This window comes from Ammospiza caudacuta, chromosome 1 (assembly GCF_027887145.1).
Source record: "Ammospiza caudacuta isolate bAmmCau1 chromosome 1, bAmmCau1.pri, whole genome shotgun sequence".
Lineage (NCBI taxonomy): Eukaryota > Metazoa > Chordata > Aves > Passeriformes > Passerellidae > Ammospiza > Ammospiza caudacuta.
The window spans coordinates 138,563,139-138,587,839 of NC_080593.1; the positions used below are offsets into that span (position 1 = coordinate 138,563,139).

The following is a 24,701-nucleotide window of genomic DNA, read 5'->3' on the forward strand; positions in this document are numbered from 1 at the left end:
CCTTATAGCAATATTTATAACTACAAGTAAATATTTTCTCTAAATTCATCTTCAATCTATCATGTTTAGGTAAAATTCCCTTAGGTCTCTAGCATTAGCTAAAGACATGTGGTTAAATTCTTTTTGCTTGAAATATATTTACTGCTGCTAACAAACCCAGACTTCTCCTCTGCCTCCCTAATCCTGCCCTGCCCTTTGCTACTCACATACCCAGGTTACACTACTGTGGATGGAAGCTGCTGCCTCATGTCCTACTTAAAACTTTTTTACCACTTTCCCCTCACTCTCTTTCATTTCAGATCATTATTTCATGTGAACTCCTTTCCTTACATCCCTGTATTTCACTGCTCCTTTTTCCAAAGCATAATGAAACACTTTCCCACTTTCCCTTTCAATTAATTTGCCTGATGCCCTCAGCAGTCCTGTGCTGACTGCCGAATCTTCTTTTTCCCAGCCCCTCTTTTGTTGCTTCCATCCAGGTTTTTCACAGCTCTACTACTCAGCATAACTTTCTTAGTGGACCATATCACTTGCCCATTTAAATCCTTTCCAAAATCCAATCTTGCTCTTAAAATTCTGGTCTTTTTCCCTACCTCAGCCTTAATCTCAGAACTAAATCCATGTCCTATATGGATGTTTCTGTCACCCACATGTTATCTTTTTATACTGTCCTTGACCACAAAACTCTTCCTCAGAATTCCCTATTATATTCAGGTTTATGTCCTCATTTTATTCCAAACACTTGGAAAGACATTTTCTTTCATATGAAGGTCACACTATTAACTTGTCCTCTCTAAGTAATGAAAAGAATACTCAGGTTACCTGACAAGCACAGCTGAGTTGCCTTTGGAAGGAAGCAACTATGCTAAATTACACCAGCAGAGAAACTGGCTGAAATACAAGTGAACTTCGTCATTTAGAATTTCTAACTGTGCTTTGATTTATTTGTGTCTTATCTTCTGGAGCTTCAGCTGTGAAGGGCAAGAATTGTCTTTATCACTGTACTGTGATATCACTGGCATAACTTCAGCTCTTTCAAGCTGATAAATAATGAGATACTCATGAAATTCCTAGCGGGTGTTTTGTTTTAATACCTCATCTGATTTCAGTGGGAGGTTTACCTGAGTAAGATCTTCCACTAAGCAGAATAATTTCTTGTTCCCCCTACCAGGTAACAAATGCCAGCTTAATACATTAATCCATCATCACGTAGTTATGTCTTATCTGTAGTCAAAAGCCCCAATAAAAAAATTCTAATCTCCTTAGAATGATAAAGGAGAAAACTAATGTGAATCTATTGCTAATAAAACTGAATTTCCTAAAAAGCAAGGGCCATTTATACCTTAATAATACAATGGTCCTCCTATCTATCAGTCTGGAAAGTCAGTACCACTTGGTATCACATAATTTATTTTGTTCTAACAAACCTGTTAGTAAAGTAAGCCCTACAGCTGTTGGAGAGAGAACTGTGGAGTGGGAAAACATTATGTCTAGTTCTGCATGGTAAGCACTGTTAGTGCCAGGGGCAGAATTGAAGTTGTTTTTTGGAGCACTGGAGCATGCATTTTGAAGTGCAGGCCTTGCTTTTGCCAGGAGGTGAGAGTTTAATTCAGTTGGTTGGACAAAAATAGAGGGATTGCAGAAAGACCTGACTCTTTGTTCTCAGTTCTGCTGTAAGCATTGCCATGTATGTAAAAGAGGATGATTTAATACATTCTCCTGGTTCTGGCCAGGGCAGGGTTAATTTTTGCAGCAGGCCAGGAGGGGGCATGGCCAGGAGCCGGAGGTTATTCTATACCACCTCCTATCACTCCCAGGGATGGGGAAAGGAGTCAGTAGTGTGGCAGCAGGATGGGGAATTGCCAGGGGTGAGCACTCACATGTGAAATATTTGCCTCTTGTATACTCTGTCATTGCTATTGCTGCAGTTACTGTTCATTTTCCTACTTCATTGCTGTTTCCAGTAAATGGTTCTTATCCCAGCCCATAACCTTTCCCTTTTGTGCCTCCAATTCTCCTCCAGTCCACCACAGAGGAAGGGGAGGGGGAATGTGGGAGTGGTTTGGGGTGGTTTTGGTGGAAACACTCAGCTGGGGAAGCCACGACTCACATCTTGTTAGGAAATGTGGGAATTAGTTACCTGAAGGAGAGGCATGTCACTTCCCTTTATAGCGAATGGCAGTGTGATATGCCAAAGGGTTTTTTTAATTACCTGGTATAACTTCAGGGATTGGGGTGTCACTGGGTAACAGCCCACAGGCCACTCTGAGCTGTGACACCAGACAGGATGTTCACAATGGATCCCAGTTTTCCCTTGCCCTAATTATTTTTCCATTTCTAAGAGCACCTGGTCTGTTTTATTGCCATGACTCAGTGGTACCTTGTGACATGGACACAGAAATCCATCTCAACCCTTCTCTCATGGTGCTATGGGTTAATAGTTCAGAGTACTGCTTATGCCTGGCAGAAAAGAGCTTGCCTGAAGGCTGAAAACATAAATAGGGCTAGCTAAAAAACAAAGATCTGTTTGCCAAATATGAATGGAATAAACTCTCTTGTGAGCCATTCTCTTGACATCCATTCTCTTGTGATCCATGGTACCTGTCTGATACTTCCCTTAGTAGGCAGGAAGAAGAGTGTCTGCCAGAAGGCAGGGAAAACATCACCACTTTCTTCCCCAGATTTCTTCAACTCCTGTAGTAATTTAAATTTTCTCTTTCATCCTGAGTGAGTGCTGAGTTTGCTAACACCAAACTCACATTTCATTGCAGCTGTGATAATTTGTCTGTTGGTAATTTGAAGGTTGATTAGTTTTTTGTTACCTGTAATTACAGACAGTCACTCTGAATGTTGCTTTACTGCCAATCTGCTGGTCTAGTCAAGAATAATTTGGATATTTCTCCTGTAATTGAAAGAAACAGCTGATGGACAGGCAATCTAGCAAATGGCTGGATTTAATCCTTGTTCTCTCATGGTATATGATACCAACAAAGAAAGGCCCATGCTCTGCTTGCAATGGCAGGGCTTGCTATGTCAGCTAATTACCATTTGCTGTTAATCAATCACACTCAACCAGCACATACAGCCTCCATTGACCTGTAAGAGGGGTGGTGATTATTTGGCACAGCACAGTGCTCCCTTTAATCCCTGGGCTCTTGGCAGAAGACACAGTCTGGTTTCTGATCCTCCCTGGATTCAATCTGAATGGTGATGGAGTGGAAGCTGTACTGCTCAAACAGGGCTTGGGTGACATCTCTCAAAATCTTCTGGCTGTCTGTTGAGTCTGCTGCAGAGAGCAAGCAGAAAGTAATCAAAACATACATCTTGAAAATACTTTAAAATATTGTATACTTCTAATATAGGCATTGATATCTAATATAGATATTGTGTACTCCTAGAAGAGAAACTTTTAACAAGAACATTGTTTGAAAAGTGTTTCTTGTCCTTTTTATCCTCCTTTCAGGAACCTCCATGTCAGCAAACCTTTGTTCATTCAAATGTGGTTGGAATATGCCATTTTGGCAAAAGTTAAGCTAAGAAATCACCATAGAAATTCAGATTGGCAGAAGACCGGAGGAAAGCAGAAATACTTAATAAAGATTAGTTCATCCAGTCAGGGAGTAGCAGCAGCGCCAAGTGATTTGGGTGGCTGATAGACACTCTGGTTTTGGAAAGTGGGGACTCCGTGGAGGACTTCACCTCTAGCCCTGTCCTTGGCCAAACACAGCTGGCTTTTTTTTTCTTAATACTTAAATAGCTGACAGACAGATAAGAAAATTGACCTGCGTAGTGGACAGTTTGTCAATAGGGATAAGAGCTACAATTTAAAATAATATTTTAAAAGATGAACTGGAGCTACCTCTAAGCTCCATCCAGTTTTAAAGATTGTTTTCCTTCTGAAGATACATCAGAAATGCATAATGGCCCTGTAAGATCTTCTTGTAGAGATCAACAGTTTTCAAGTTTGACAGAAGTGTGATAAAAATCCGGTTTTAGTCTAATTCTTTTAATTTATTTTAAATATCTTGTAATTTACTTTGTTGTCCCACAGACTCTTAAGTTTTCAAGTTTTGGGCTAAGTAGAGGTCCCTGTTGTTTAGACAAGGTTTCTGGGAGGAGGATCTGAGAGCTTTATTTGTTATTATTGTTAATTTTGATTTTCCAACAAAATTATGCTGATTTTTTTTAAACAAGTAACAGATATACAGTCAGCTTAATCTGAATCAAGAAAGACTGACCTTTACTAGACAGCAGCTGAATAGTCACTCCCTGCTTACAGAAATTTACTGACCTGTGGCAATGTGAGCAGAGAGAGCAGTTTGATTCATTGTCAGAGCCCAAACATGAAGGTCGTGAACAGACTCCACTTTTTCAACTGTTAAAATTCTTGCTTTTACAGCATCATAAGCAAATCCTTTTGATGTTCCTGAAAAGGAGAAATTGATGGAAAAACAATATTTTTAAGGGATAAGAATTTTGATCAATAGAGGAAAATGAATTATGAACCTTTATTCACTTAGATGTATCATTTTTATACAAGTATTCAATGCTTTGGGAAGCCCATCTATTTCAGAGTTCACTGTACTATATAATCTCATCCCTTGGTTTAAACTTCTCCGTGGAGGGTTGAGACTCATGCTTGTTTTAGGGGACAGTCTGAATGTCCAGTTTACACAGGTAGTGAGCTGTTTAGCCAGATCATGTCACAGTTTTGCACCAACATCTTTTGTGAGTGCATCCCTATGTCCATGTGAACAGCATGAACTCATCCTGTTCCACTTGGATCAGTAACCTGAAACTGCAGCTCCAGCATCCAATTTCTTTTCAGCAAATTCTGGGCAGAATATTGTACTTAGGAGATAGGACACTCCCGAGAGAGTTCCCAGGAGGAGAGTGGCCTTGGTGCAGAGGGGAACAGGCACTGCTGACTGTGGCATGTCAGCACTGCTTACAGAAGCTGGGAGTCACTGCTTTAGGAAAGAGACTCCTGAGTGTCAGGGGTGCTCCCCCTTCCTGGTAGTTTGATTTTTATTTTTTTTTTCAGTAACCAAGAGATCTGCTTTTTGGCAGCCAAAATAGAGTCAGTTGCCATGCTCTTGCCTAGGTACACTGCTACATGGAAGTATCTCTATCTCACAATCACTGAAAGCAAACCAACCCTCAAATGAAACTACGGTAACAATGTTTTATAATGGATATTTTATTTCTTGAAACAGCAGTAGGTGCAAGTGAAAGAGAGGAGAAATAGCCACACAGGCAGTCACATTGAGTACTCATATAAAACCTGCACTTTTAGAGCTACTTTTCCTTTTAATCCTCATGTCTTCACAGCTGAGAGAGAGGTTGCATTATATTATTCAATGTGGGTAAGGCAGAAACATGCATCTGTGACTGCTCAAGTCATTTGGCCTTGCAAATCAAATATTCAGGCCCATACCTGACAGGATTAAAGATTGCTAAGCCTGGTTCTTCTTGCTGCTGCTGTGCTGAGAATTGTCTATTCCCATGCCCTGGAATGCAACTGGAAAGCTCCAACAGCTTGCTTTTCTGGACTCAGGTGACTAAAAAGTCTTTTAAACTTTTGTCTCTTGTACTCAGCCTATTTCACAGACACAGTTCAAAGCACAGTCAAAACACTTTCTCTTGGCAAAGATTTATGTTTCACATGGGTAAAGGAAGTAAACAATGAACAAGGTGAGTAGGCATCTCATATGCCAAAGGGGTGATAGAAAGAAATGCTACACATATGGCAAACAAAAGCAACTCAGAGCTCATTAGCAAAATACCAGTACAAAGGTTTTTACAAAAACTGGCATATATGTAAGCGTAATGTAATGATAGAAAACAATTTTGATTAAAATTAGAAGTAGGTTTAAAGTATGATCAGAATTATGAGACTATTGGAAACTGATACAGAAATGTACTATTATACTTTTTTTCAAACATATATAAGCATTATGGATAAAGCAACAGAAAAAAATCAAAATGCAAGTATTGATTCTGAAATCAGGTCCTACCTTCCATTAATATAGTTAAAATATCCCTTAAAATCGTGATGGTAGTTGCCAAAACAAAGATGGAAAACACAAATGTGCAGATTGGGTCGGCTATTTTGTACTGTGGCTAGAAAAATATGAACACACCACTTTGTTAATTTCATTCTTGTTGGTTATTGTCATTTTTAATCAGCATGAAAGAATAATAAATTGCATTTATCTAGTACAGAATGAGTGCTGGCCCTCTTTGCCAGTTAGGGAGCCTCAGTGCAGGGAATGAAGGTGCTACAGATGAAGAAAGGGAGACACCAAAGTATCCAGTTGAAACAGCAAGAAGCAAGGGTTACACTCTCAACAGTTATTTCAGTTCCCAAGAATAATTTTCTTTAATACAATTACAGTGTGTATGATTAAGACAGAGGAAATATTTACCTAGTACCTACTGTCACAACGCTGTGAAAATAGCACTTATCCCTGATTGCAAGGCAGGCATATGAACGAATAAAACCAACCTTAAAGAAGATGATAAGTGCACTAATTAGCACACTAATGCTCTGGAATAGATCTCCAATGGCATGCACAAAGGCTGCCTGCAGGCTGGCATTGCTCAGAGCTGGCTCCAGAGGGGCTGAGGTGCCTTCCCTGCCTTGTGCCCCGTGGCTGTGCCCATGGCCAGTCTGGTGCAGAATCAGGCTTAGCCTGCAAGAGATGGAAAGCTGCAAATATCAGAGGATTCACTGCATCTCTGAAAGCAGTGAGGCCATACACATCACCACCCCTGTCACTTCTGAATGCTGAACAGTAAAATCTGACACATTAAGTAGAAATGCAGAGGTGGCTGAGCAGACAGTTCCTAGGTTTTCAGTGATTTGCATAATCAAGAAAGTCTGTGAATGGGGTAATTAATGAGGCCTCATTTTCTAGAGAGTTCTTGAATATTCTGACATCTAATAAAAAGTGAGACGGAGAATAATCTTCTCCTGGGGTTTGTAGATTCATAATTTTCCTTCCCAGTGTGGCAGCTAACAGAAAGGAGGAGAACAACTGCAACTTCCAATGAGAAGCAGGACCTCTCTTTTGGACCCCCTTCCATATCCTCATGGAGCTCATAAACACTTAATATTTTTGAGGCCATTATCTCTCTATAGTTTTTTAAATTGAATTACAGCAGCAGGTTCAAGGTTCCAGTGTCATATGAGAGGAGAACAAAAGAACTTACAGGATGTTGGTGAGCACAGCACAAGCAGAGGTAATGAGCATCACTGTAGCATCAATCTCATAATCCGGGTGTAGCAGCCTCATGCAAGCCAAATATATCAACACACCAGTCACCATCCAAACTATGATCATAGACATCAAAGCTCCCAGAATTTCTAGGAATGAAAAAAATCTGATTTTAGCAGTCAGAATAGGAAAGCAAAAAATTTTAAGAGGTTGATGATAATAGTTCCAGGTGTATGAGCTTTATAGTCAGGAGAGCTGCTTCTTGTATGCTGGCAGCCTTAAAGCTCACAAAGAATGGGCCAAGCTCCTTTCTGACCACAGCAAATCCAGTGGCTGTCCAGGGTAACCCTGTGCATGTGGCGGCCTAACCCTGTTCTAGCTGCCCCTACTTCTGTCCCCTTTCCAGTGCTGAGTTCATGCAACATTCTAAGAAATTGGAGAGATGTAAAAGATCATTTGGGGAGTTCTGGGAGGTGCAAAAGGAGTTTGTCTGTGGTGTGAAACCCATAAAGACCAGCCCTCCTCTCCCAACAAGATTATCACAGGAGCAGAGGTTTGAAGGAAGGAGAGAGGCACAGCCTCCCCTGTTCCTGCACACCTCTCACCACTTCACCTTTCAGAGAGACAGTAGCAGCTCCCAACCAGGTCCTGTCAGCGAAACTTATCCTGGAATTCATTCTGCCAATGCCATAAAGTCATTTTTGTGCCACCAGCTGTGACAAGAACAAAAGAAGTTATTTTTTCCCCGGGGTAGCAAAATTTAATTTTGTCTCTATTGGCTTTGAGTTGAGCTCAAATAAATCCAGTCCCCAAGGCCAGCTTTTATTGCACTGTTATGGGAGAGGTCCGGGGAAGTGCATATGAACATGCAGCATGCTTTTAATAGGATATGGGACTAGTAATTGCCATGTGACTTGAATGGGTAAATGAGAACAACTGAGACAATACCAAAGAAAATGCAAGCTCACAGTAAAGTGAAAGGCAGTAGACAGCCAGAAAGCATTTGCACAGACCTCCACTGACAAGCCATTAAAACAGCTTATGATTTTTTTATATAATTTTATGGGGATCCCCTCTTTTGCAGGCTGCAAAAGCTTATCAAATGACTGTTTTGCCTAAAACTGGAAAATAATAAATCAAAATGCACTGACAGGGGAATTTAGTTTTGCTTAAATGTAGATAGAAGCAGACATAAATCATACAATTTTTTTTCTGCAGGTTGCAGGTTGAACCCCTGCAAACTTGGCCCAGCTGAAGGTGTTGATGGCTGTGCTATCATTGGCATGAAAGCATCCAAGAGCTCTTGTGAACACATGTATCCACCTGTGTGGACTTATGCATATCTTCAATAACAGAACATGTTAGTGATCATATTTACATATTTAGTTAAGCTTACAGATCAGTTCAGCAGCACTAAATACTTCACTTGAGATGTTCTCAGTTTCTTTTTCTCAGAACTACTGGCACTAACAGAGCACAGCAAACAATAGTGTAGGATTGGGTAGGAATCTCTGAGTACAGCTGAGGAGAATTAAGGTACAGGAGAGGTTTGTATCTGAAAATAGTTTGGCTCACACTATCAATCTTATTCAATACTGTGTTTCTGTGTTTGTGGAAGTAGCTGCACTGCTTTGGCATGGAGGGCAGGAGGCATTCAGATGGCTAAACCTGAGCACTGCCATGAAGAGTCTTTTCATGACAATATCTATCAGTCTGAGAGAAGCAGTGAAGAAACATCTTCCAGTGTCATGGAGGGCTGCACCTGAAAGACCTTGCTAGTCAGTGGAGAGTGACTTTGCCACCTGACTGCCCTCAGCTGCTCTGTTAAGGTGCCCACCTGCATATTAAACTGAGAATATAGCTGGGAAAATAAGCAAGAAACAGGATAACAATCGTGGAATGCAATTAAATAACTTCTAACATTTGATGCAAGGCTCTTTTCGCTACCAGGATAAAAAGGGCAATAAAGGATTGGTTTTGAAGTTCTGCATTGCAATAACAAAATAAAAATAATTTAGTTCAGACTGAGGATGAAGTTACATGAAGTGGCTGAGCCTGTCTACATCATCAAGAGAGGTATCTCTTTCACTTTTCTCCCCCCAGGATAAGATATAATAAATGTGAAAGGTAATGGTAAATCAACTGATGTTAAGTTGTAGGTTACTAAGCCTGCAAAATTCAGCTGTGTGTTGTCTCCATAATGCCAGCCATGCTTGGGCCATGCTGAACCTCCCAGTCACCCAGCAGAGCAGGTAGGATACACTTAGGGAGCTGCAGAAAGGCAGGATGAGGGTGCCACATGCCTGGTACCCTGTGCAGCTACAACCAACCCTGGCCTACAGACATCTGAGTCAGAAGCTGTTTCTGGCCTTTGCTGCTGAACACGCTCGAAGCATTTATCATCTGAGTCCTTGGTTCTGGGGCACAGGTGTCTGGAGTCATTTGAGGCACACTGACACCTCCATGCATGGCCTGACACAAGGTGTATCATTGACCCACAGACTTCCAGAGTGACAACTGGATTTCAAATGGCACAAATCATTATATATAAGCAACAAAACTGAGCTCTGAGACATCCAACATGAGACTTATTTTCGGATAGAGACAACTAAATGGCCTATCTGTAGGCACTACCTAAAGTGTCTAAGCTCCCTCTGTGGACATCAAATTAATGGTGATTGACACAGCTCCCTCCTTCACTGGCTGACTGGGAACACTGACTGGTTTTTAGCCATGAGTGTCTGGTCACATTTGACAGGCCCTGATTTTATGCTTGGCACCTTGTGCAGGCTCCTTCAGGTCTTGTGCAACAGCTGCCATTCCCATGCCTAAACCAAGATTTCTGTTGAATATATCAGAGACTTGGACCCCGTGCTTAAAGGTGCTCATGTGCATGTAGGCATAGATATTTAGGTGTCTAAATCTTGAACAGACTCACACTCCCAGGAAATTATTCTCATGGTTAGTATTTTGCTAGTGTCTTGTCTTTTGTAAAAACACTTGTGTTTGATTGTCAGGCTTTTGGTGTTAGGTATCATCTGTAAAATGGGTGGTTTAGGTCAAGGACAGAGTACTTTAAAAACCTGTTTGCATCTAAAAAACCCAACAGTGATAAAGAGATATGAAAGGAGAAAATCTAGAAAAGGGGAAATGTTAAAGGATCTCACTTTTCTACAAATGTAACATTGTGAACTTTTAAAAATGATTTAATCATTTGCTTTAGAAATGGAGAAAACCCTAATTTTTATGGTTATTGTTGCTTTTATAGAAACCTGTTTCATAACAAGTTGAGAGCCCAGTCCTCCACATACTCAAGTCACTGAGAGAAGTTGCTGTTATTTCAACCAAAGTTAGCACCAACCCAAAACTGTGGTAAATAATGAACTGAAAGACATGCTTTTAGATAAAGAGTGACCCTTTACTTCTTTGAAATTCACTGTTTTACTGTGTTTCATGTCCTGAGATCTGTGGGAGCATTAGCACACTGTCTCTAAACGCCTGCAGACCCATGTTGGACCTCAACACGTTCTCCAGTCCCTGGCTGGGATAACTTCCTTTTCCCATTCCACACGTTCATAACAGGACATGTTTGCTACCTGCTCGGTGCCAGCCAAAGGTGCACTGTTTGGTGGGAGGTTTGGAGGTGAGGCACAGCGAGAGGAGGCTGATGAGGAAGCTGGTGAGGTCCACCAGGATGTGCGCCGCGTCGCTGAGCACGGCCAGGCTGCCCGCGATGTGCCCGCCTGTGTGAAACAAACACCCGCTGGGTCACGGCTCTGCTCACGGGTCTGAGCCAGCCAGAGCCAGCTCAAGGCCTGTTCTGCTGAGAATCAAAGGGAACACTCAATTTTCAGCCATCATACACAAGACCCAAACCTCTTCAAAGATAATTTCATTTTGTACCTTGTTCATGCAGTGAAAGGGATGAATTAATAGAAATACATAAGCCAAATTTCTTAGTTAGAGAGAGACCTAAGAAAAATGAGTTAGAGACCTAAGAAAAATGAGAGTTGTGATACATTAGTTCTGTAGTTACATTGCTATTGTACCGTTTGACTATTTTAATATCAGAATTTTTTTTGTGAAAAGCCATATTTTTGTGAAATTCCATATTAAACATCACATTTCCAGTATCCTCCCACTATCTTTTCACAGAACACTGATATTTTTATGTATGTACAACAGTTCAGAGACCTAGCTTATGGGATTAATTTCCTATTTGTTGCAGGAAAATATGCATGTTCTTCCTGCTGCCTGACTGTTTATCTGTCACAGGCAACACTAAAACAGGAATACATGGAAAGATCCCTATAGAAGAACTGCGATAAGCAATCAGCCATTTTAGTGAGGGCATAGAGAAAAATGTTCTGTTCTCAGAACCAATCTATCATTTTGAATCTGTAATGCATGACTTAACTTTCCTGCTAGAGCTCAAAAATGTGGCTGAATATCATTTTACTCTGTGAAAGTTTGGATTTAAGTGGATTCTGAAGGAAAAACACACCAAATTAAAATATTTTTGGGTTATTTTAATTCTCATTTCTTTTACTCAGTAAGCCAAATATCATTATTTTGCCAAATTCTACTAGCCATATCTCAGGGGTAAAGTCTAATCCAAATAAACTGAAAGTTTACATTAAACAGCCCCAGCTCCTTGTGGCTGCAGAAGACAAGGATCCCAGGCAGGACACTGTCCTTCCAACACATTACAGCAGAGGAATCTTTTCATCAAAGCACAAATGTAAAAAAGTGGATGTGAAATAACAAAGCCAAAACACTTAGCTTCTGCATTTGCCAATGCATTTTCATTCTCCAGTCATTTAATTAATTTCAGCTCACTCATTTCTCCTGGCCACAACCTGAATGAGAATTAATGAATCCTGAAAAACATCATAAAATGCCTCATTCAAATCTTTGGCAGCATACCACTGCCAAAAGGACATGTAGCTATATCTCTTGTTTCCTTATAGCTGGAACTTTTTCATGCCAGCAGGATGGACTCTCTGTTTAATTTCCTCCTCTATGCATATTTTAGATTAGAATACCTAACACCATAAGTTTTTTCAGCACAGAATTTTGCTCAAAGTTACTTCCCAAAAGGGAGAAAACATGGCTGCAGAATTTGGGGGCATCTCATTCCTTGTGGTAAAATGAAAAATTCATCTGAGTAAGTATTTCCCAGAGCATGTTCAAGTGAAAATGCACACATAGATTTTGGTTGTGGCACATGTCTTAGACTTCCACTGTTTTCAGGATAACTGTATCTCAAGAGGGATGTGGTTCTGCTGAGCAGGGGGAGGAAGGCTTGTCTGGCAGTGCCCAGATGTTAATAACCCAGGCATCAGGTTTCTTTCAGCAAACAAATACGTAGATCACAAGCTGTGGGCAAAACCCTATTTCATTTTATATACTCTATTTCCATTTCTATTTTCTGTTTCTATTTCTGTGGGACAGCATCTCAAAAGCTTGCTGCTAGCCTACTGCCTTTGAAAAATGTTTGCAAATTATTATTTTATGTACTGCTGGCATAACTAATGCCTTGGGTGAGTTTCAGAGATCTCAGTCTGCTTAACTGAGCAACTTGTCTCACTGATCAAGTTTTTCTGTCCTGCTCTGACATGAGACCACATGCAGTGTTCATCTCTCTTTCTACTGCCCAAGTGGAAGTGCTTTGAAATCCATTGGTTCTTAATCACCAAAAATCATTGGAAAGCACTTTTATATCTGGGCTCCACACTGGGTAGCACTGGTGTGACTGTTATCTTCAGATCTGTGGAGATTGTGATGGAACTGCCTTAGAAGAACAGAAGGTAATTGTCTTTCAAAGAGTTGGTAGTGTGTCAGGCTCAACCAGCAGTGCCCCATTTGGGAAAGCAGAAATGGCCAGCACAGATGGTTTGAGAAAAATATCATGGGAAGGTCTAGGCATTCAAAGAAGAACAACTTTTCAACCTCTCTGAGAGTGATGCAGCTTTGTTTCTTCTGTTTAGCAGAATAATGTCCACGGAAGCTGTTTGCCCTCAGAGGGCAAGGAAGGGAGGAGAAGATACTCTTTATCTTCAGGAGTAAAATAAGTGTCATAGTTAAAGGCTTTTACAGCTTTTTATCAATACTCCCTACAAGTGGCCTTTAAGACTCACCATTCCCTATAATGGATGTTTATAGATTTATAGACCACAAGCAGCAGAAATTGTCAGTCACTCAATGGTCAATCATCAGGCACAGCAGTCTTGCCTAATGATTAAAAATATTAAATATATGGTTCATAATTACAAAAATCTCCACAGAGAGCTGTCTGTAACTGCAGTTAATAACTGGTTTGTCAAAGTTTAATGGTCTGAAGCAAAACGGTCTTCAAGGCTGTTACTTAAGCTGTCACTGCAAAAAAGCTGCATGATTCATTAGGCAAAATGAAACATTTAGTTAACATATCATCTCTCCTTCCAATTACCCTCTAGCACAGCCACATTCACCAAACTTAAGCCTACTGATTAGATGGTTTTGTTAATAATGCATTACTTCTGGCCCTGGGAATTACTGCATGGGGATTAGCAGCATGCGCTGGTTTTCCTGGAGGAAATGCAGGTGACCCACAAACAACAGGGCTCCATGCAGAGGGAGCACGTGGGAAGGAAGAGATGGAGAAGTCCCTGCTGGGTTTAGCAGCCAGAGGAGAAGGCAGAAATGCAGCAACTCTTTCAGTGCCTCCGCTTCTCACTTGCAAGGAAGACAAAGCCTTTCTGTTTCACTTTCATGGGGCTCCAGAGATGTCTGAGCTGGGAAAATATGAGTTTCAGAGGCTTTCCTGGCTGATTTTTGTTACATCTGCTGGAACACATATGGCAAAAGTCTGTGGGATTCCCCATGTCTCGCTTACCTCAGCTCACTGCAGGGAAGGGCAAATTAAAGAGCCAGGAGCTATCAGGTGGATATAAATATCACAGAATCCATGGAGAGAACAGAGCAGTGAGACAAAATGAAAGCCAATACTCTATGAGCAAGCCAAATACTTATATTGGATGTTGTAGGGTGGGTCCAGAAATGAAAGCTAATTAGGTAGGGGAATAATCTTCCATTGATCCAAAGGCACACCAGCAGGCCAATTTAAAAGATGAACGTGCCCTGATATAAATGCATTGACTTAGCTGTAGAAAAACAGATGGTGAATCTGGCCCTGGATTTCCCTGGATTTTGAAAAGACTCTTGCATTTATTTTCAGATGATACTGCTAGCAGCCTCTATCAGTGCTGAGGTCTCATTGGCCTAGATAAATATGTAAAATCTTTTAATCTTTTTAAAGGATATAGCTCAATTTATTAGAAAACCTTTGTGATGCCAAGACATGCATCAGTCAAGCTTAAAGACCTGGAAGAACAGTTCAGACCATTAACTGATCTTTGTATTCCTACCCAGATGAAATCCTTGAGTGACAATATTAAAATATTTTGATAATTTCACTTAAACCCTCTCCTCCCCCCAGTTCTTTTAATGACCAGGGACAAAGGAGAGTTGTTTAGTGCCAGGTGGGTTCACCCCTGCCATGGTCCCTGCAGTCAGTGTGCACTCAAGGCAGGGATGTGCCTGTGCTGGGCACCAGACTGGGCTCTTTTTGAGCACACATACTTCCCTGTTATCTCAGCAATCATGAAGAAGGTGCAAATTACTGATGCTACACAGAGCTTCCTCCTGGCTTGATGCTGCTCCCTCTGTCTGTTCTCATAGGCCTGGGAGTAGCTGTGACAGTGATATGCTGGATTAGCTCCTGTAACTTCTGCTTCCTGCTGCTGCCTCTCTTCATTTGAATTCTTCTGATGCCAGCTCATCCTTTGGGATAGAAAGAAATGGGAGGTTAAAAAGAAAAACCATGGTTATTCAGGCATCTTGCCCTACAGCCCCAGAAATGATGTAATTAATGCTTTCAAAGGACAAAAGCAGCATTGGGAACAGCAGAGCAGGTCACAGAAGAGGCTTGCTCACACAAGCAAGGCTCTGTGGGAGGGAGCTGCACATGAAATGAGTGTTCTGGCTGTGTTTCCCAGCTCTTTGGGCTCTCCTACATCATTTAGCAGTTTATGAAGCATAGGGTGGCTTTCTGAGGCTGTGTATCTCGCACACACCACATGACTTTAAAGAAATTGTACCTCATGCAAATAGCTACCAAGTTCAGCACAACATGGAAAAATTCTACTAAAAAATACTAAGGATTTTATTCCCAACAGCTTTGTCAGGAAAACTAGTCAAAAAAACACCTCAAACTTCTTTTTCTTAAATATAATCAGCTGAAAATATTTCTCTCCTCTCTTTGCACATAGAACTATTTAATCTCAAATTTCCACATATGTACAAAATCTACCAATATTCCAGAAGAGTCTGAGCATTGAAAATACTCGTCAAAAAATCTCAAAGGTATTAAAAAATCATAGTTCATAGTTTTCATCAAAAATCATAGTTTTCATTCAAAAATCACTCTCCATAGTACATATAACCCATAGTACACATAGAACAACCCTTTATGCCACTGAGTTCATGGTAAGGTGAGAAGTCTAGCAGAAATGGCTCTTTGAGCATTGCTCCATCACAAAGTGATTTTTCAGCCAAGTCTGCTCTGCCACAAACCCTCAGCATTGTGCCTCTCAGGGTTCCTGCACAGGAACCACAGGGTGGGGGTACAGAGGTGTGGGCCCAAGCTCATTGCACAGCAGCTGTGGAAGCTCCTGGATGACCACAATGTTTGGTGCTCTCAGCAGAGCAACCAAGAGACTCCCCCTGGGAGGCCCCAAGGTGGTTTGCTGAGCAAGGATGTTCCCTTCTCCTTTTCTCTCAACAGAAAAGAGCCCAAATTGCAAAAAACCCTCTAAACCCCCTCCCAGGGGGACTCAAAACCATTCTGTCTCTCCCAATACAACACTTGTTGCCAGAGCTGCTCCTGATGTGACGAGTGCACTGGGCCTGTGGCACCAGGAGGAGAATTCTGCCAAGATGCACATGCACAGTCCCTAAACCACATGGTGCAGCTATTTGGGGTCTGTGTGTGCAGGGGCTACCCAGGAACACAGCAAACTCCACTGCTTTTTTTCCAAATTAGCCTGGGGACAGGATGTGGGACTGGGCTTAGTTGCCCCAGTGATAAAAGTGGCTTTCCCCCATTTTGACTTCAGACTTTCCTCTGGAATTAGGAAGAATTGTTTCTTCAGCTGAAGGAAACCTGTGCTCCAGGAAGTAACACGAGTCCTGGTGACTTTCTCTAGTGTTTCTGCACTGTTTGTAGAAGTGTCAAGATGCCTGAATTCTCACTGGAAAGAAATTAGCTGGTGGCTGCCAACCTGCAGTAGTCTGTCCAGAAAAAAAAACTGTACTGAACTCACAAGCTTTTTCCAGCTGCTTCTTTTGGGTGGCCTGAGGGGGCTGCAGCTGCTCAGCAGGTTTGAAGTCCTGCCAGATGCCCCACACTGGTGGGCAAGAGGCAAAGGCACCTGCAGAGCTGATGTCTCGGCCTTTTGTGTTCATCAACATCACAGAGGTACTGACGAAAGAAGAGCTGACCCACCTTGGCAGCCGAGCCCTGCAAGTGCAGATAATCAATGTGGATTTGGTTCTGTAAATATTGAGATGTGCCAAGGGTGCCGCGTTCCCCTGAGTCAGCCAATTTCCCAGCCAGGTCAGCATGTGGTCTCTGTTTGCTCCGTGGAGGTGGCTGATCCCCCTGTACGTGAGGAGCTTGTGTGAAACAGCAGCTGGTCACATTTAATGTCTGATGCTTGGAGACAGGGAATTTTCTGAGTCCTTTTGTCAGCATTTTCCTCTATTTTCCTCACATCAACAAACAAATGGAGTTGGACTGTCTAGGGAATGGGCTGCCCATCTGGCAGCTGGGGTCCCCACCAACCAGTCCTTCTCCAGTCCTTTAGTTTTCCATTTATCGGGTTCACTGTGTCATTTTTGTACAATATTTTACTGATGAATTAGACACAGAAGGTACCACAAATTAATTCCTTCCAGATGGCTGAATAAAATGCTGTAGTTCTCTCACTCTCCCCTGGAGATCAGGGCAGGCAAGGTTTTCTTTCTCATGATCTCTCTCTGGAGTTAACTTCCAATGCTTTTCTATCGTTTTCATGTAAAATTAATTTCCCCTTACCTCAGTTTTCATCAGCTGGCATTGAACATTAAAATCATCTTAATGACATGAGTCATGATCAGCTCAACAACCTCTCAGGCAGGAATGCCAAAATTACCACTGCATATTCTGAGCCACCAAGTCCTTTCCCTGTTGTTAACAAAATAGGTCGCTCTGTGATCTCACTCTGTTTAGTTTTTTGTCTTTCAGTGTCTCTGTCAACTAACAAAGCCTCAGAGCCTCACTGAGGGGCAGGAAAGCTCTGTCCCCAGATCTTGCTGGACAGATGCAAAAGCAAACAGAGACTGTATAAACCCACAAATGTCACATTTTTCTGTCTAAAGGGTACCTAAATAGAAGTGCCCTGGTTGCCAGAGGTGGTGAGCATTCACTGCTCCCTTTGAACTTGCAGAACAGCATCTGGCCTGATGATTGGGAAAACTCCTGCCAGCTCCTGTATGTAACTATTATTTTTCTCTTTCAAAAGCTGCCTGCCACTAATTAAAAGAATCTAAGAATCTAGGAGGCAGTTTTATAAAAGTGTGAATCAAAAGCTTAAGGTGCAAAGATCAGCTCTGTTAGACCAGAAACTCCTTCACAGTGTTTTAGAGCAAGATATAGCCTTTGAGCTTCAGGTCTCTGTGCCAGCATATTGCAGAGTCACAGATAAAAAATAATCTTTTCTCCATTTCAAATTCTCTTTTCTTTGTAAAAAAGATAGTCAGGGGAATGTCACTGAAAGGCTCCTACTGAGTCATGGCCAGAAGGGAGAAGCAGAGAATATTAATACATATTGCAGATTTCACACAAATCATTAGCAAAAGCTTTTTATTACAACTTCCTTTCTGTTTATTTTCACTTGGTCTGCTGGGTGCCTTGATCTGCAGCCTTGTGGGAATAATTGCTATCCTCCTAGACCATTATGAGTTCCCCAGCCACAAGAGGAAAATGTGGAATCACTGCTCTTTCCACAGGAGATTATCTCCTTCATGAGAGAAAATAGTAATTTTCTGGTGCCTAAAAGGATAATGAAACTACCTTCAGAGAAAAATTTATCAAAGCCATAGTCACCTCCCTTATGCTGGCACCATTCTGATTTCAGTTGTTGTACCAATCTTGAATATTTTCAAGGTATTTAAGACCCTGTTAATAACCTGGCCATCCAGTTTCTCCTTTTCCTTACTGTGGGCACAAAATAAAGGCAAATATTTATATGCTTGCATACTTTTAGATCTCCAGTAGATAGGAATTCATGCCTTAGTTATCTATGTGTCTCATTTTGAGGGCCTGGCCCTGTATGCATAAATGCATAGTCAAAAGTTTTCCTTCTCCATAACACTATAACAATACAGGCCTGAAGAGTTTTCCTTCTCCTATAACAATAGCTGCCTGGAGACAGACCAGAGGTGCTGGTAGACAAGTATTCAAATTCTGTCATTAACATGAAGGAATACATAAGGTCAAAGTACCAAAGAGGAACATTCCCAGAGAGTTACTGCTCCCCAGTTCTGAACCAGAGCTCCTGTCCAACATCTCTTTACAGATCTTTATTCCACAAACACAGCTGGCTTGAAAGTATTGAGTTCCACAGTTTAATTATGATGTGTGTAAAAATAATGTGCCTTTTGTCACTCTGGAGCTGTCTGCCTGCTATTTTAATTAGTTCTAATACTGTTAGAAATGACTGACTATTCCCTGTTTACCTGCCTCCCACCATTCATGATTTTATGTATCATTGTTATACCTCTGAACCATCAATTTTCTGAGCTGATGACCTAGCTATCTAATTTCTGTTTCATGTAACTCACTGCCTTGGTTCTAATTTTCTTTCTGAGATGAAGTGGGCAAAACTGAATTGGGCACGATGGAGATGGCATATGGCCAGTGCTGGGAAGCCACAGCCCATTCTGCAGGGTGCTGGTGTCACCTGCAGGGAGGCACAGGCACTGGGTTTGGGTGTGCTGGGTCTGCTGAGTTGCTGTGTGCTACTGGGACAGCTGGCAAGCCAGTGCAAAGGAGGCAACCACATGGCCCTCAGCTAAAACAGTCCAGAGATCACAAAAAAACTCTCATCATATTCCTGAGCATTGATTCTGTAAAGGATAAGGAGTGGTGGAAAGCCTATTTTTGATGAAGACTCTTTGATCTTGTAAGAGTTTTCATATCACCTGCAGGAAAGGAGATAAAGAACAAAATATTTCTTATGTGCTTGCTATAGAAAATCACTCTTCATCTGAAGAAATCATCTCCCAGGTTCACTTCAAACTTTTTGCTTGCTGGTATGGGCCTGGCAGACAGGCACCAGTTAGGAGTCCAAGGCCTATAGACAAGAAAATCTACAGGTAAATGCCCTATGTTTAAAACTTTTGCATGAACACAAACCCTAACTTTTCCACACAACGTTCCTGCTATCAGCATTGCCCACCCCTGGGTTTTTCCCCACCTTGTCTCTTGTCTCAGAGACAAAATAAAAACCAAAACTTTGAGACTTAAAGCCTTGAGTTTCACTTGTGTGATGGCATTCAAAATCTCAGTATAAAGACAGATAAAGAACATACTAACAAATCCATGCTGGATCAACCCAAAATCTAGCTCATAGCATAGCTGGCACAATCAGATGCAAATCCACTGATTTATGAAGTGGAATATTGAATATTTCTGGTCAATTTACAGTGATCTGTTGCCAGCAAGAAATAAAAAACTCTTGCCTGTCTTCATTCATGGAAACTTGAGGAATTGGTCAAGCCATTACCTAGACCATGATAAAGGATTATCTAGATCACTATATAGGTGATAACAAATAGAAAAAAAAATAGAATATGAATGATTAGTCATTAGAAGAACTTATTCTCTTTTAATACCACCATTGACTGTGAAAAGGCCATACAAAACTATCTCAGAGACCTAGTTCACACCTAATTTAAAGCAGATGCTGTATGACTTACGGACAACACGTTTTGCATGAAGCAGGAGGTTCTGAGTGCTCAGCTTCAGCTGTAACCACCATGGTTCATAACCTTCCTCAAGCCTGGTGGGAAGTGGTGTCCTGCCCTGAGACCCATCCTGTGTGATGCCTTCCTCTGTTTCCTGAGACCCATCCTGTGTGATGCCTTCCTCTGTTTCCTGGAGCAGGAGGTGTAGGGCACCCTGATCATGGTGGCAGATGATGCCAAACTGGAGGTGCAGCTGACAGATTGGAGGGCAAGGCTGCCATGAGGAGTCTGGAGGAAGAGCTCAACCGGAGCTGTTCAATTTCACAAGAACAAATATAAAGTCCTGCACCTGGGACAGACAGATTTGTGAGACCATATCTACAATATCATGTCCAGCTTTGGAGTCCTTAGCACAGGAAAGATCAGTAAATCAGAGCAGGTTTAGCAGAGGGTGACCTGGACAATTAAAGGCTGGAGCACTTCTGGGGGACTGGATTTTTGTGAGCACCCAGATGCAACCTGCCAATATTCCTGAGGAGGCTATTGAGAAGATGGAGTTTTATTGCTCTACATGGAGGAAGGATGAGGTCATTGGTCATAAATTGAAACAAGTTCCAATTGAATATGAGGGGGGAAGAAAAGATTGTGAAGTTAATAGCCTATTGAAGCAGATTGCCCAGGAAGGTTGTGGAGTTTCTATCCTGAGAGATTTTTTCAAGACTAGGCTGGAGACAACCCTGAGCAACATTATTCAATCTCTTGCTTGGACCAGAGACATTGTTAAGGTCCCTCCCAATATGAATTGTACTATAAACCTACAACTGATCTGACTTTCAGAGGGCTCAGTTGAAGCCCACCCACTTTTAAGCATTTCAAGTTTGACATGGGAAGCCTTAATGCATCCAAACCATCTAGTGACTACAGACAGGTCTGGCATGTGCAAAACACTCTCCTCCACAACCCCGAGTGCAGGGAAAGGGGTCAGCTTTCAGGCTTCCTACTCACATGGTCAAGATAAAACTAGTTTTGTTCCCTGTGTATTGTAATGATGGCATTCATTAAACAGAAAGAGGCTGGGGGATTGCAATGATGGCATTTATTAAAAGGAAAGAGGCTGGGGGATGGCAAGGAAATAGGCAATCTGTGTGCAAAATAAATTCTGTTGAAAGCATTAGAGCTGCTCATTAAGGCTACACATGGGGGACAGAAAAATGTGGTAATTTATACCAAAGGCTAAGATGAGCCTATTGCTACTGTTGGCTTAAGGCAGCTGCTGTGTGAGCCCGGGCCCAGAGGGCTGCATCCCCTCATGGGCTGGCTGCGGCTCATGGGATGGTACCCTGGGTCACTGGGCTGGTACCCTGGGTCACTGGGCTGGCTGTGGCTCACAGGCTGGCACCCTGTGTCACTGGGCTGGCATCCTGTGTCACTGGGCTGGTACTCTAGGTCACTGGGCTGGTACCCTGGGTCACTGGGCTGGCTGTGGCTCACAGGCTGGCACCCTGGATCACTGGGCTGGCACCCTGGATCACTGAGCTGGTACTCTGGGTCACTGAGCTGGTACTCTGGGTCACTGGGCTGGTACCCTGGGTCACTGGGCTGGCTGTGGCTCACAGGCTGGCACCCTGGGTCACTGAGCTGGCACCCTGTGTCACTGGGCTGGTACTCTGGGTCACTGGGCTGGTACCCTGGGTCACTGGGCTGGCTGTGGCTCACAGGCTGGCACCCTGGATCACTGGGCTGGCACCCTGGATCACTGAGCTGGTACTCTGGGTCACTGAGCTGGTACTCTGGGTCACTGGGCTGGCACCCTGGGTCACTGAGCTGGCACCCTGTGTCACTGGGCTGGCACCCTGTGTCACTGAGCTGGCACCCTGTGTCACTGGGCTGGCACCCTGTGTCACTGGGCTGGTACTCTGGGTCACTGGGCTGGTACCCTGTGTCACTGAGTTGGCACCCTGTGTCACTGAGCTGGCACCCTGGGTCACTGAGCTGGCACCCCGTGTCACTGGGCTGGTACTCTAGGTCACTGGACTGGCACCTCAAGCTGCTGGGTGCAATGGGAAGCAGGGCAAGGGCTTCCCCTGTGCTACCAGCTCTTTCCAGCAGGAGGGAGGAAGACTGGCTCTCAGTCCTCATTTCTGGTAATTTCTGGAAAGAGTAATTAATTGTGCACTTAATCAAATTTCATCTGGCAGAAAAAGCAAAATGGAGAAGCAGCACAAAAGCCACATGGCTGGATGACAAGTCCTCTTCATTTTGGAGAGCTACCTCCTCCATCATTCAGCCATCTCAGGACCACCACTGCAGAGCCCTCCTGGGACCAGCCTCCAGCTCAGGGGCTATTGCATGTAGCTGCTGCATCAGTCCAAAAACTGCAATTGCTGCAGCAATTCATCCCAACTAATTTCAATCCTAAATTAAGAAATAATTATCAGAAAACAATTGACTCCAAAAGATGTGTCAGTTCTCAGATGGGAGGATCAGAGGCCAGGGATTCTTGCCCCCCAGTGTGCATCCTGGCCTTATGCTTAGCAAGGATATTCCCCATTACCAGTGATCCAGGGGAAAAATGCTTCCTTACCAGGCAGCCTAACAGCTGTCCCTGTCTCAGGGGACCATATAAAGGGTTTGCCCAGTTTTGTCCTCTGTGTCCAGAGGTTGCAAGAGGCCTAAGGACCTCAAGCACTGAAGCTGTGCACACAAAATTGCAAACTTTAAAAAAACCACTGTCCCAAATAACTAAAATGAACTGCAGAATCATATGGGATCTTTTTGAAATATAAATATTACCACAGAAGTAATTTTGGACAGTGCCATCTATATTTATGGAGCCATGAAGCAATATTTAAATAATAACCCAGACGTTCAAATGACTAAAATACGATGGCACTGACCCCAGTGTAAGAACATGAAGAGACAGATTTCCATTTGAACTGACAGTGTTTACGCCAAGTTTCTGTCCCACACATTTTAAGAGAGCCAAGCAATAAATAACCTGAAAACCAATGAGATAATGGAAATGTCAAGAGGTGCTAAGCTGTAACTGAGCAGCTATTTTCTTTTAAAAATACTTGCTAGTCTGAGTTAAGAGGAAGAATGAAAAAAGGTTAAACTACAAAACTATTTTGTGATGGACATTTATACTCTTTTTTTAACCCCATCTACAGTATCTTATGTTTTCAGAAGATCTTTCCTCACTCAAGCCAACATTTACTCACCAGACCTCTGGCATACAAGAGTTACATTAACTCTAAGCTCAATAGACAATCCACAAGAATAAAGCATTGCCTTTCTTTCAAACCAAATGGATAATTGAGACATTCAAGCATGAAGGAGCCTTGAACCAAACATGGTGTCAATAGCACAATTATAATTCAGCCTAAAATTGCAGCATAATCCATGAGGTTTTGCATCCTACAATAAATCTACTAAGCTTATAAAATACATAGCAAGAGACACTTGCTTCAACAGTAGATGGGTTCAATCCATCACAGACACAGACATATCAGACTGCTGTCTAGTAAATGCTTCAAAAATCTAATAAGAAAGTTTTGGAAGAAAAAAATTGAACAAAACATTTTGAAAGTAGTAAAATGTATGCATGGTGAAACTCTCCAGACTTTGACTCCTGCAGCCGGTTGGCAGATTGGTGCTCTCACATTGCTCTGACACAGAAATGTCAGTGAAGGAAACAAAGAGTTGTGTTACCTGTCTAGGGCCAAGGAGTACTTCTTGGTGTCCTTCTCACTCACAAGGCAAGTTCTTTCAAGACCCCTTTCAGTAGCCATGAAGAAAGTCAATGGGTTTTTGCTTGTTTTTTCCCTTTAAACTCTCTTTTCTCTATCTGAAGCAATATGGGCAGAAATGTTCTCTTGACTTATGCAGAAGTCTCTGCCAAATATTTTAAAATGAAAATGTTTGAATAATCTTCCCAATAAACCCGAGAGAAGCTGCGAGGGAAAGCTTTTCTCCTAGTGCTGGTGGCGTCACTCCCATGCCAACCAGTAACTTGCTGAGCATGTCACATTGGAGACTTTGGGCCTCCCTCCCAGTTTGTCTTTTTTTTTCCTTCCATGTTTGATGCTGGATCTGCTCTTTGGTCACGCAGGGGGTGCGTGCTCTCCCAGGCCCAGGGTCCGGCACATGCGGACGTGCGCTAAGGAGCTCGCGTGGATGCACTGAAAGAGAGAACCAAGGTCATTAAAACTGCCTGATTTGCCTGGAAACAGCCAAACCCCTGTTTGCCTCTCTGCATGCTTGGCTTGGGAGGAAAGTCAACCTCCCTCACTCCAGCTTTGTGCAAGCCTTTTAATCTGAGCAATCACTCCAAGGACTGATTTTTTCCCCTGGCATCTTCTCTCCTAATGGTTCGAAACAGAAGAGGCTGCTTATTATTGCCATTTGCAGCACAGGTTATTGAAATCTTCA

At 42.4% G+C, this 24,701-nt stretch overlaps 1 protein-coding gene across 1 annotated transcript; it reads right to left on the bottom strand.

Moving 5' to 3' along the window:
* Positions 1 to 3,140: 3,140 nt before the first annotated feature.
* On the bottom strand, positions 3,141 to 24,061 carry SLC30A8 (solute carrier family 30 member 8). Its single transcript, XM_058816879.1, has 8 exons — positions 23,982 to 24,061; positions 14,844 to 15,044; positions 10,817 to 10,983; positions 7,216 to 7,369; positions 6,509 to 6,695; positions 6,018 to 6,123; positions 4,292 to 4,426; positions 3,141 to 3,286 (listed from the first exon to the last, which is right to left on the bottom strand). The coding sequence occupies exons 1-8, from the start codon at positions 24,059 to 24,061 to the stop codon at positions 3,141 to 3,143; spliced, it is 1,176 nt and encodes a 391-aa protein (XP_058672862.1).
* Between the last annotated feature and the right edge of the window lie 640 nt (positions 24,062 to 24,701).

Coding starts and splice junctions, on each gene's coding strand:
- SLC30A8 (XM_058816879.1), bottom strand. CDS start 24,061: ATGGCTACTGAAAGGGGTCTTGAAAGAACTTGCCTTGTGAGTGAGAAG. Junction 10,984..14,843: donor ATTGCTGAGATAACAGGGAA/GTATGTGTGCTC, acceptor GCCGTGACCCAG/CGGGTGTTTGTTTCACACAG. Junction 6,696..7,215: donor GCTGTGCTCACCAACATCCT/GTAAGTTCTTTT, acceptor CATCTCTTGCAG/GCTAAGCCTGATTCTGCACC.